The 12,647-nt window shown below is 30.9% G+C and overlaps 1 protein-coding gene across 1 annotated transcript; it reads right to left on the bottom strand.

The window, feature by feature from the left end:
• Positions 1–1,311: 1,311 nt before the first annotated feature.
• Positions 1,312–12,161, bottom strand: LOC111088378 (the record flags this gene model as incomplete). The annotated part of the gene is made up of 3 exons (XM_022398312.1): positions 12,065–12,161; positions 9,536–9,710; positions 1,312–1,449 (listed from the first exon to the last, which is right to left on the bottom strand). Coding segments are annotated over exons 1-3 (394 nt in total), but the record flags the coding sequence as incomplete, so codon positions are not given.
• Between the last annotated feature and the right edge of the window lie 486 nt (positions 12,162–12,647).

Below are 12,647 nucleotides of genomic sequence, written 5' to 3'. Positions count from 1 at the left end.
AAATCCTCCCGTAGTTGTCAACTTAAAAAATACATTTATTCGTAAGACTGTGATTTCAATCAATCACGAACAAAATAAGCGGTAAACTTACCAGACCTTGGCACGTATTTTTCATTTTTAAAAGAAAAACATGAGACCAGATCTCTTTCGATATCGGTGTTCAAGTCATTTTGGGGGCTGATGTCACCACACTTATAAGAATCTAGTTATTGTAAAATAAAGTAATTAGTTGAAAGTGCCAATACTATTGACTGTTTCAGAGTATCCAAAAAATAAAAATAATAATGCTGTAAGTCATTATAATAATACTCAGTTTTGTCTGTCCTGAAAATGTGCGCTCACTTCATTTCAACGGATTTAAACAAAAGGCGGATGTAAATGAATATACTTTAGTATAAATTTTACCTAATAATATAATAAAAGCTTATTAAAGCTTTGAAAAAGGTCTAACGTTACGTTGTAGTATAACTTTATAAGTTTATTTACTGATACTATTAAGTGCGGTAAAGTTTAACCTTAACTAAACTCAAGCAAAAAACGTATACAAGTCACCATGTTAATTTATCTTTTTATCGAATATAGGCCGTACTTAATAAAGGCTTAACTAATGTTAGGCCTAAGACAAATGGACTTATAGATTTCGGTGTCGGAGATTAGAGTTATTTTATATTATTCTAGAAACCCTGTATTTAAAAATAAGTACTGTTGCAAAAAATATACTAATTTGCCCAATGTTTTACGGGTCTCTGTTGGTATGAAATATATCACAAAAGGAAAAATAATTCCATAAACATATTTTTTTTCAGAGATTTAAACAACAAACATTTGCCTAACTTTCTTGAGTTTTTCTCAACAACTCTCCAAGTGAATGAAAATTTTTTGACTAAACATTTACAGAACTCCATGTGTAGAATTTTATGATCAAGTAATTTTTCAAATTTATAAAAAAAGTCGAAATTTTAATACTGTATGTTACGTAATAGTTTTGGTAAATTGTAGAGTTTGAGTTTCTAATAGACTGCCTTGTTAGCCGCGGCATAGCGGCTCACAGAATGGCTCTGAGCCTTTTTTTTCAAGTACAAAGTTTTAGCTCATAACTCCATCTCTTGACCGATTTTAAGATCTAATTACAGCCGCGACTATTGAAGATTCCCTCTTGTTTTTTAATAGGACGGCGTATCTGTTTTTGTTTCGAGGATAAAACAATGACATAGTCTGTAATTAATTTTTATCATGCAACATCGCACTATTTAAAATTTTCAATGAAACAAGTTTTTATCTAAATTATTGCTAAGTATAATAAAAACATACCAATAGGGCTGTAGAAAATATTATCTGGAAACTTGATATCAGTTAGTTTACAATGTGGAGTAAACCTGTGATTGGACCAATCTGTGTTATCTTGGGTAACTACTGGTAACAATTCTGACGACGTTGTAGAAACCTTATCTACAAATAACAATTGACAGGAAAATAGAAAAGCTGAGGTAGATTAACGAGTGTAGAACCAATATGAACAAATGCACGTAAAATTAAGTGGGTAAAATAGATAAATACTATTAGTATTGACATTTTTTTACTTTTAATTCGGTTATGTTTTACAGTTGTTTCCATAGAGGTACGTGTAGTACTAAATATATATATATATATATTGATTAACAATTGTTGTGACATTTTAAGATTCATAAATTGTTATAGTTATAAACGCTGTGTAAGTTAACAATAGTTAATATCGAAACAAATTGGTATTACAAAACAACTGACTTTTAACCCAAATTAGGTTACCTACGGGTACTCTAAGCCATTTTAGTCAAGTGTGAGTTTTAAATTGAATTGTAGGTTTGAAGGTGTCCTACTATTTCATTGATCGATGTACTAACACGAAGGTATATATATCTACAAGTCAGATTACTAGATATCATTGTTTTACTATGAGCGAAAGCAACTATCAGACATAGAAATATCTTGCGCAGGAATTTCAATCCTCTAAGTTCAGTTTTAGTTGTGTAACATCAATAAATGGAGGTATAATCCTAACGTGTGACTTGTAAGTAACATTTTAACTTGTCGTCCGTAAACAACATTCTAATCTGATATTAGTAACAATGCCCAAATAATTTACTTCTAAAAATATCCTAAGGAATTATTCGCAAGAATATCCTAACGTGCTTTTCCGTAGGCATTGTATTTAATTTTTAGTCTTAAGCAACACCCTAACGTGTTATCCATAAGCAAACTCCTAAAGAGTTATATGTAAACAATTTCCTGACTTTTTAGCCTTAAGCACCATCCTATATTTATCCATAAGCATTTTATAAAGGCCATAAGCCATGTTTTAACACACTATTCATAGCAACATCCTAACGTGCCATTGTAAGAAACATTCAAAACTTATTAAAAAACAAAATGTTTCAAGACAGTCGCATCATTGGTACAGTCTTGGCCACAATGTTTGTATTCTGTTTTATATTAATGTTATTGTCTACATGCTTAGAGTAGTTATTGAGTAAATGCCCGAGTAGCAACAGAGAAGGTAGCGTATGATCGGACAGTCATGTGTGAGTCATTATTCTGGTCTGTATAAGTTGTTTTTAGCATTTGTTCGTCAAAACACACATACACACCTGTTTTGTATAAAGAGTGTACTTTTGGTATAATCGTTTTCGAAACAGATCAAAACTTTGTTCAGAGATTTCGCTGTACTTCGTGTAAGTCGTGCCTCGTCACGTGTCAGAAGTTATAGGGCGTCAAATTGTCCACAAACGGTATGGAGAAATGGCCATTGCCAGAACAGTAGGGTACCCTCGGTTTACTGTACCCATAACAGTGTAACGTAATTGAACTACAGGAAACGTTGTTCCAAGAAAGTCTACGGGTAGATGCCGAAAAACTACTGTTCGAGATGACCCTGTTTTGATCAGGTTAACACGTCAATTTCGAAAAAGGTCTTGCAACATTTTAGGATAAGAATGGCATGAATACATTGATTCCAGGGTATCCAGAACAACAGTCATTATAAGACTGAACAAAGAAGGTTATTTTGCAAGAAAGGCTACCTGCAAGCCGATATTAATCAGAATTCACTATCGTCACCATGTTACTTGGGCAAGACAGGATGCCAGTTTATAGTTAGGACACTGACAACATGTGATATTTTCACGTGAGTCCTGTTTCCGGTTTGTTAAAGCTGATGGTAGGATTCGTGTCCGTCGTTTGCCTGGAGAAAAGATGAGCGAAGATGGTATTTCACATAAGAAACACATAGGAAGTGATGTTTGGGCAGTTATTCATCATGGTGGAAAAACTGCTTTTCATATCCTTCAGGGAAAGGTCAATGGTAGGGCTAGGTTTGGCAATAACTTTGCGTTCCAGTATAACAATGCCACTGTCCACAATGCGTGTATTGTACAGGATTATCTCAACCAGAAAGATGTTACAAGATTACCATGGCCAGCCAGCAAAGTCTTCAGGTTATATTCTCATTGAGAACTGGAGGGCAGAGCTAAGCCAGAAAATTCCGAATCACTACAATAAATCAGCTACTGTAGCTAAGTCGCAGCGCCTTCTAGTGATAATTTGGGATAAAATCACTGTGGATTACATCAATAACCTTATGATAATTATAATAATTTGATGGTATATTTTGTCACTATATACAGTATGTTTTTCTAAGGTTTTGTTGTGATAGGCGAAATGCTGAATTATACATCTTTCTATAGATGTCTGATAAAATTGTTTGCTGTTTTAATAAATCGTTCATGGTGCCCATAGAACCTGCTTCATTATACAAACTAGATATGTAAATGTTTAATATAACATTCATTTCTCAGTTTGACATTGCTAAGTGTATTTGTATTCCATCTTAATAATAATGATCTTATTTGTTACAAAATATACAAACATTTTAGCTAAGGCTGTAGTTATTTAGAATGATTATGTATTGTATGTTGCCCATCAGTGGTACAGCGGTAAGTCTACGGACTTATAACGATAGAAAATGGGTTTCGATACCTGTGGTGAGCACAGCACAGATAGCCTATTAAGTTGCTTTGCGTCTAACTACAAACATATATGTTGGTTTGTCTTTAAGTCTGCGATTGTTTTATGTTTTACTGTAACTTGAACCTACATAATGTTCGTGTTTCTTTACATTATCTATACAGTGGAGTTGAGTACCAGTACAAAATGTTCTTATTTTTATGAGAGCTTCTTATTTTATAGCTGGTACAACTGAATCGTCTATAACATTTCTAACAAAACCCGCGAACTGTCTTCAACTTAAATAATTAAAACAAAAACCGGTTTAAGTACTTTGACTCCATTTTTACGAAACTAAAACCAATAAAACAATATATATTAAAAAAAAAAGATTTTAGAAGATAAAATTTTTAAACTTAACAATATTTCAGTAAATTATATATATATATATCACTTTTATGTAACAGTGCTCGAAATTAGCATATTATATCCGTATGTTTTTGTAAACTTCCACTAACGCTTTAGTAGACCTAGAATATTATACAAACTACTAAAATGTAGTTGAAATGGATTTCTTTAACATAAGTTACGTCACGTAAGCCTCTATAATCTATTGAAAAATACATGTAGCAGTATATTTAGAGTCGCTTTCATTTAAAGAACAGAATTATTATGAGATAACTTGTTAAAATCATAAATCATATATACTTTAACCTCATAACAATATTTATCAGAACATGCAAATATTTAAATGGAAATATGATACAACGAATTATCTCTCCGTCGTATCATATATCACAAAAAAAGGACTAGCTAATACAATATATAGATGAAAGAATACTGAAATCCTATAGAAATTCAGTACAGCTTTTCTACTACGTGAGAAGAGGATTAAACAGTTCGAAAATACAATCAAATAATGCTAGAGCCGATAATTTCCGTGAGAACTACGATAAACAGACAAACAACAACAAAACAATAACTCGTGATTAAGCAGTTCGAAATGCAAAAATCGGATCTTATTTATGTAGAACACAGTGAAGCAAGCACAGTGTAATACAGAAAACATTAAAGTCCGGACAAGTTGGGTGTTGATTTCGCAAAGAGAATCACTTTGAACATAGGAAGATTCCGTTATCTATTTCAGAGGTTACCTAGAAAAATAGTCTTTTTAATGGATATAAAAGCTATAAACGAAAAATGAACATATATTTCAGGTATTAATTGTACCTTTGATATTCATAAGAACGACTAACTAAGGCAATAGTTTATCACCTACTAAGGTATGATCGTTTTTAGTTTTAAAATGAATAAGATAAAAAAAAATCAATTACTCGGAGTTAATTAAATCCGATAGGTTTACGTAGAATGGCATACGTATTTCAACTTGTCTCATTTTATGTTTATAGTTTTCATTTATATATTCAAATGTATTACATGTGTTTTAAAAAGGCGAATGGTGTTACTGTGCTTCTGTAGGACTGCATACAGGTTTCGACTTGTCTCAACTTGTGTTTATTGTTTTTATTCATATATTACATGTGTTTCTATAGGAGGATTGTGTTATTAACACATTTAACGTACTGTTGAAAAGTTTTTATCACGTGTAATGTATCGTTTTAGTAAATATTGAACCAGGGTGCTGCTGTATTTTTATGATTAAGTACTAATTATAGTTTTCGCTCTAATATTCAATTATACTTTTTTACATTTTTCGAAGTTTTAAGTGACATACACTTATCTTAAATTCATTTCTATAATTATTATATATCATCTATTCATCCCGAAAAGGATACTTGTTTAATTTTCTAAATAATATAGAATAATTTAGTATACACATATAATGCATGTTTCACTAGTTATAATGCTTGGCTTTATGGATTAAACATATTCTTATATTAACCCTCCATGTATATAGCTCTGTTTTCATCCATATCTTTAAGTTTAACATCTGGTTAATAAACTCTGTAGTAAATACTTTTGCTACAAATATATATAATAAATAAATGACTTTCTGTTTAACCAATGACTTTACTATTATAGAAATTATTTAAAATAGCAACACTTACCAATTTCTATAGAATATTCCCTTGAAGTATAAAACATACAATACAAATAAAAGTAAAAACTTTGTGGTTTTAGAATACAGCTTATAAACGACCTTCTCCATGTTTTTCTTGCATTAATCAAAACTTTTGCAACAATCATTAAGATATCACTACTGAAACTACTTGCACATAGACGTTCTAATCGTTTCTATCTGTGGGTCATTAACACGTGGAGAAATTTCACTCTGATTCATTATGACTTAGATCAGTGTATCTAATTTCAAAACAGTTGAGCTGACTAAATTATTAAACGTACAAACCAGAAACAAAAGTTGAACAATACATTTTAAATACATAGTATGTTTACATTATAGCAAAGAGTTTTTTACTTAAATTGTTCAAATCTAGATAAATTCAAAATTGTAGAGGTTTCTCATTTGTTTGTTTGTTTGTAATTAAGCACAAAGCTACGCAATGAGCTATCTGTTCTCTGCCCGCCACGGGTATCGAAACGCGGATTCTAGCATTGTAAGTCCGCAGACATGCCGCTGTGCCACTGGGGGTAGGTTTCTCACCTCTATTCTTTTATGTTTATAAATCTTATACATTTACTATTTATCTTTCAAGAATACAGTTTACAACAAAAACGAGGCTAAAGTCATGACACTTTCAAATGTATATATTTGTTGACAAATCAAAGATTCTATTATGCTATAACAAATAAACTTACTCATAATACATATGAACTTAGTTTATAAACAATATAGTACAATTCTTGTATTTCAATGGTTACATTACAACAAAAACACTTTATATACTCTAGTCAATAAGATTGAACTCTGTACAACATCAAGCAATTGGTCAAAAGTTCAGACGTGGTTAATCTACAAATATGTTATAAAATATTTTTCAACAAGGCGTTTATTTAAATCTCTAAATATTATGCAATAATTTAACATACAAGCTTACATTTTCACTTCTTATGAATTAAATATTCTATTCCTCTATCCATATAACTATGCTTTGTATTGTATATAACAGTTCTTGACCAAATATTTCAGTTACATATGTTTCACAAAGACTGACAGTGTTTCTATGGGTAGATGACGTTATTATTGTTAGGTCTTAGTAAGGGTAATATTACTTTAGGCGGATGATATAACTAAGGACAATGTTTTTATAGTTCTGTAGTATTTAAACATATCTGGTGTTTTGCTTTTACAAGTAAAACTCTTATTTCAATGAGACAACTATTATAACTCTGTTACATATAACAGTTTTTATCATGCATCATTATCCATTATTTGAATGAGACAGATTATCATAGCCAATAATTTACCTTACATACTTTCAGAATTATTGTCCTGAAAAGGATGATTATATGTTTGCCATCAAATGATTTCTAGATATGTAATGACCAATGTCACACACATACAAATGGTGTTGGCTATTGCTAGCTGTAAATTTAACAAAATCTCAGTCAAAACACTAATTACATCATTTATTAACTCATTCTGCAGGAGCATCCTTTACTGTGCATGTCTCGAGGTTTTAGTGACTTACATTCGAATTTTAATTAGACTACTTTTTGTTTATGCTATAACAATTAATATAGCATAAAATCATAGCTAATAATCTATAATAACGCTTTAATTTGGCGTTATTAAAGTTTTTAATTTTATAAGGCAATATTTTAAAAAAATCCCAAATTTCCCCTAGTGTGAGAAATATAACATATTTTCTCTAGGAATCCCCTCTTTTCTTTTTTTTAGTCACCAACCCTCTAATAAGTACGAAATTTAATGTAATAGAAAATCAGACCCCTTGTGCCACACCCACCTGTTACATCCTCTCTTTTAGGATTTGTTAATAGTTCTCTCTCTTACGTTTAATTCTATATTATATATAACCAATAGAAAGCCAAGGTTTTCTTCTATCAAATGGCGTATTACATTACGTTGTTTTCTGAGCAGAGAATTTATCATCCCTATTAGTATAAGCTTTGTTTCCATGGGAAAGATAATGACTAGCTTGGATGAATTTGTAACGGCTCTTGTCACATACTTAGAAGCCCATAAAAATTGTGATAGTTAGACAGTTGTCTGCATTTTGCATTTCAGTATTCTATTTGCTTTGGTGCATTATTTAATTAAATAAAAAAATATTTAGTGCATTACTACAATTAGTATAAAAAGTAGTGTTAAGTGTCATAGACAGTGAACAGCAAAAAAAAAAAGACCCCGTAAGTATTTTATTTCTTGTTTTTTTTATTTTTATTCTTTATTTATTATTATAAAAGTAACTAAAATATCTTTAGGTTAGTTAAGATTAGATTAGATAAAATAAATAATAATATAATAAAAATGTTTCACGAGGCACACATGCAAGCAGCTCCGAGTAGCTTGTGGATAATGTAATTCAATAAGGTAACGTGAGCTCCATTTTAAACGAATACAAAGATGTCATGTGGTCGGTCAAATCGACCGAGCCCGTGTTGAAACATTTAAGTTATTTAACTTTAGGTGTTGTATTTCCAGACAATTCACGAGCTCAAGTACTCGGTAAAAGGTCTCGTCGGTAACGGCATACGTTGCAAAGTCCGTCAGTCCAGATGGTGTTACATTTCTCCTTGTTGGGAACCCGTAATAAAGAAAGACTTGTAAAGAAATATGATCAGTCTTATTGTCATGCATTCGAACATTCCCTCTCTGAGGTAACCAATCAGTGTGCATGTCTTAACTATCCCCATAACTACTGATATACAATTGCAAATTTCTTGCAAAATTGACTTGGTTTTTTATTGATTATTATGAGTTTGAAGTGTTCTCTTTTTCCTTCTATCTTCATCTGGGACTTTTGTACAGAAATTTTCGATTTTCTTTTGCTTGATTATCTTACTTGAAACATTGTATGTAACATCAAAATATAGGCAGAAGGAAAAGCTTATTAAATGTTTCTCCTCTCAGTTTAACATGTAGCTCTCAATGCATTACTATTTTTGAGAGGCAAGCCCGTCACTTTGCGTTACCAAGCAAGATCTTCATATGTTCGTTAAGATATATTAATTTCTGTATAAAATTGTTTTCTTTATATTATGCTCATAAAATCATGTTTGAATTCTTAGCTTTACTTGAAATGTATGAATTTATGAATTAATATGTATCTATCGTATTGGTTAGAAGAGTGAGCTGTTGAATAAAACATAAACAAAAATATTTAGTCTGAAGTTGCCGTCCATTCCAGTTTACTCATCATAAACAGGTTTTGATTTTCAATGTGATATAACTAAAGTTCTATACATATTACTAATACGTTATTTAGTAATATAATACTGTGTATAAAATAATATGGCGATAAATTGTTATTTGAAGTACGAAGTTAGTATGAAACCTAGCAACACAGATGTGCAAAGTAAATGACAGAATCACTAGGTGACGGTGCTTGATAGTTACTTTTGGTAGTGCATAACTTTCATACTATTCAGATACTTGAAAAGGATGAATACCCACTGTACATTGATGTTTCGCTCAGACAAGGTTGCGTCGTGAGTACTGTTTGTGGAAACGAGTTGTTCAGGTAGTGGTTCTCATCGTAGTAACTTGACTGATAATCATTCAATAAGGCGTCCAGCATTAAGTTCTCTGAATCACAGAACAGAAATGGCTCTCCCTTATTATTGTAGAACTAAAACAGTAGCAAACGTGCATTATCTATCTACCTATCTAAGTCATACAAACGTATAGAGAAAATATATTTTATTCTTGGAATACCTTAAAATTATGGCTATAAAGCAAAACATAAATAAGTCATTATTATTTTGATTAACTGTGTTGTTTTAGTTTAGTTAAATGTGTTTGCAAAGATGTGCAAGATAAGTGGAAGTAAACTGTTCTAGCATTAGGTTATAGAGATGTTGAGATTGTTCTTCATGCACATTTTATTTAAACAGTTGCGGTACAGCTTTTTATAATAAATATATTTCATGATTAAATGTAAGATAGAAAATGATGTGAAATTCTGTTGGAGGCATTTGAAAAACGAAAATTTTTATGTAAATACAATAAAACCACGTACGTTTATTATCGACTAGCAGCTATTCAGCTAATAGCCTCGTGTGGAGAAATTCGTCAAATTCGCTGCGTATTGGATCATTTATTCCATTTTGATGCGTATAATTCAACTTGATGAATTACGTAACCATCAACTTAAACAGCGTTATTAATGTAAAACAAAGTTAATTATTATTCAAACGTACTGTAATATGGTACTCATCTTGGCAATGTTAGGTGCTCCTATATAGCCATGTTTTAAAACTTGAAACCACCAGACTGTGACAAAATAAACATAAAAATTCGAGATTACAAGCCATTTTAATTCGTGTTTCAGGATACTGCTATGGTTTTGGTTACTTACTAGAGAATTTTTTATCATCGGCTCTAGTATAGACTCTCCTTCCTCAAATTATGGAGTCTTATCACAGAACGTTTGTTAGTGCTTCCTAATTTCGAATGACAGGCCACAGGGAGACAACCGGTCGATAGCAACCTACTGGTATTTTGTTATATATGCTGTTTGTTTAGTTATTAATTAATTAATTAATCTTTCATTTTCTTAATTATTTATTATTATGTATCAGTTAGTTTCACAATAAATTCCTAATGTAAGTAGGAGGGAACTGCGCTTTTAATATGAGGAAGTGAAGACTGCTAATCGCTGCACCGCCATTATTGTCCCAAATGTGTCACATTCAATAAGAAAACCTTGGGATAAATTATTGAAAATTTTCAAATTAATTTGTCGGTACAATGTGCTCCTTCCTATCAGAAAATCAGGACAATTTTTATCAAACAAATACCAAGATTCTGATACTTATGTTTCAAATGCGCTGAGTTTTACATCGGTGAAACCTACAGACAGGTTCCTACAATGCAAATGTTTATGAACCATGTCCAGATACAGCCATATGTTCCATCTTAATGATATTGAAATTCTCATTATAAAAAAGAAAGAAATAAGAAAAAACCGACGCAAACTAAAGGAACCCTTATTCGTTAAACACTTTGAACCTAAGATAAATAAGTATTGTTTCCAACCTTGTTTAAACTTGTAATTGATGAATGATTGTATATTATATATATATATATTCTATTTTAAAATGACTTTGTAACATAATAATAATATTTTGACTATTTGAATGTACAGGATGTATAGCTAATATATATTACAGTAATGTTTATTATATGTGTATGCTACTCTGCTAGATATCTGAAATTGTTTTGTTGTAAATTTTCTTAATATTCATAAGAATTTTAACATTTGGGAATCTACTGCTGTTTAATTGAAGTCAAACACATCTATAAACTTGAATAAGCGACTAACCATTTTAAACTTCAAACAGTATAATGCACCCATTTGGTAGTTGTTCGTGTTTTATAGATTTCGTTTGTTTTTTATTTGATAATAAACAAGTGTTTTAGTTGTGCTGATAATTACGTCCTTTACTTATTTAGTTCGATTTCTTAATAGAAAGAAGTCCGTATTTTCCTTAACAGCAAACAGAACCAACACTGGCATTCTATTTTGTAGTCTTCCCGGACTTCGATGTCTTAACAATTAAAGAACAAGCTTACTAATGTGTTATCTAACTGCCTGCCATTTAGTACCGGCTCTACACTACTGCAATAAGGGCAAACCAATGTAACCCTTATTTTCTATGAATAATGTAGTATAAAATTCCTCAGTTTAAGTAAACTGATCCAAGTTGACTATTGTATTCTTAAAATAACTCGAAATTAATCATGATATTTGTAAGAAATTAAGAAAAATATAAACTTGACTACATGCAAATCAAATTTCGAGAGCTTATCTATCAATCGTATTTTTTCTCCAGCGCTCTCGAGTTTGTTTGTTTTTTCTACTATTATATTCCCTATAAAAATGAATCTAACACAAGTACTCTTAGTAGATAATTTCTGGAATAGATGCAAAATCTTACTTTTATATTACGTAGTTACAATAATGACATGCAAGTGCCTTACCTCATTTGACAACAGGAAATTATCTGGTTGGTCAATTACCTTCTGTGGAATAAACTGTTGTAGATCAGATTGACTGATCATCTTCTTCTAGAGTTCTGGCAGACTTCAGTTGATAAAACATGAAAAAAAGAAGCAACATTATATCTACGTGTCATTAATGCTCTGTAAAAAAATCATATTTTCAAACTATAAAGTTAAAATCTGAAAATTAATTTTTCAGTTAACTTTCTGATTAAATACTCACAGCATATTACTTATAAATTCGTAGATTATTGCGCTCTTTTATATTTAAGTTATTTGTTTCCTTCTTTCTCTCATGTTGATATTGTAAAAAATCAGTATAAGATATCAAATTGCATTTGAAAATTTCTACAAAAGAAGTAATGGTAGTTAGCAAAGCTGTGAACTCAAAGGGAAATTTTAGAAAAGAAACGCTACAAGTATAGTGGGAACATTTTTTATTTTTTGTCTTCTCAGCTTTTTGGGAACAAAGAAGGATAATTTGCCAAATAATTTTGGTAGCAAAAAAAGTTACCACAACTCATTTCAAAGCATATCATTATCAGAGTAACTTTTTTTAACA

Source organism: Limulus polyphemus, unplaced genomic scaffold (genome assembly GCF_000517525.1).
Source record: "Limulus polyphemus unplaced genomic scaffold, Limulus_polyphemus-2.1.2 Scaffold3643, whole genome shotgun sequence".
NCBI classification, from domain to species: domain Eukaryota; kingdom Metazoa; phylum Arthropoda; class Merostomata; order Xiphosura; family Limulidae; genus Limulus; species Limulus polyphemus.
This window is presented reverse-complemented; position numbering and strand designations above follow the sequence as displayed.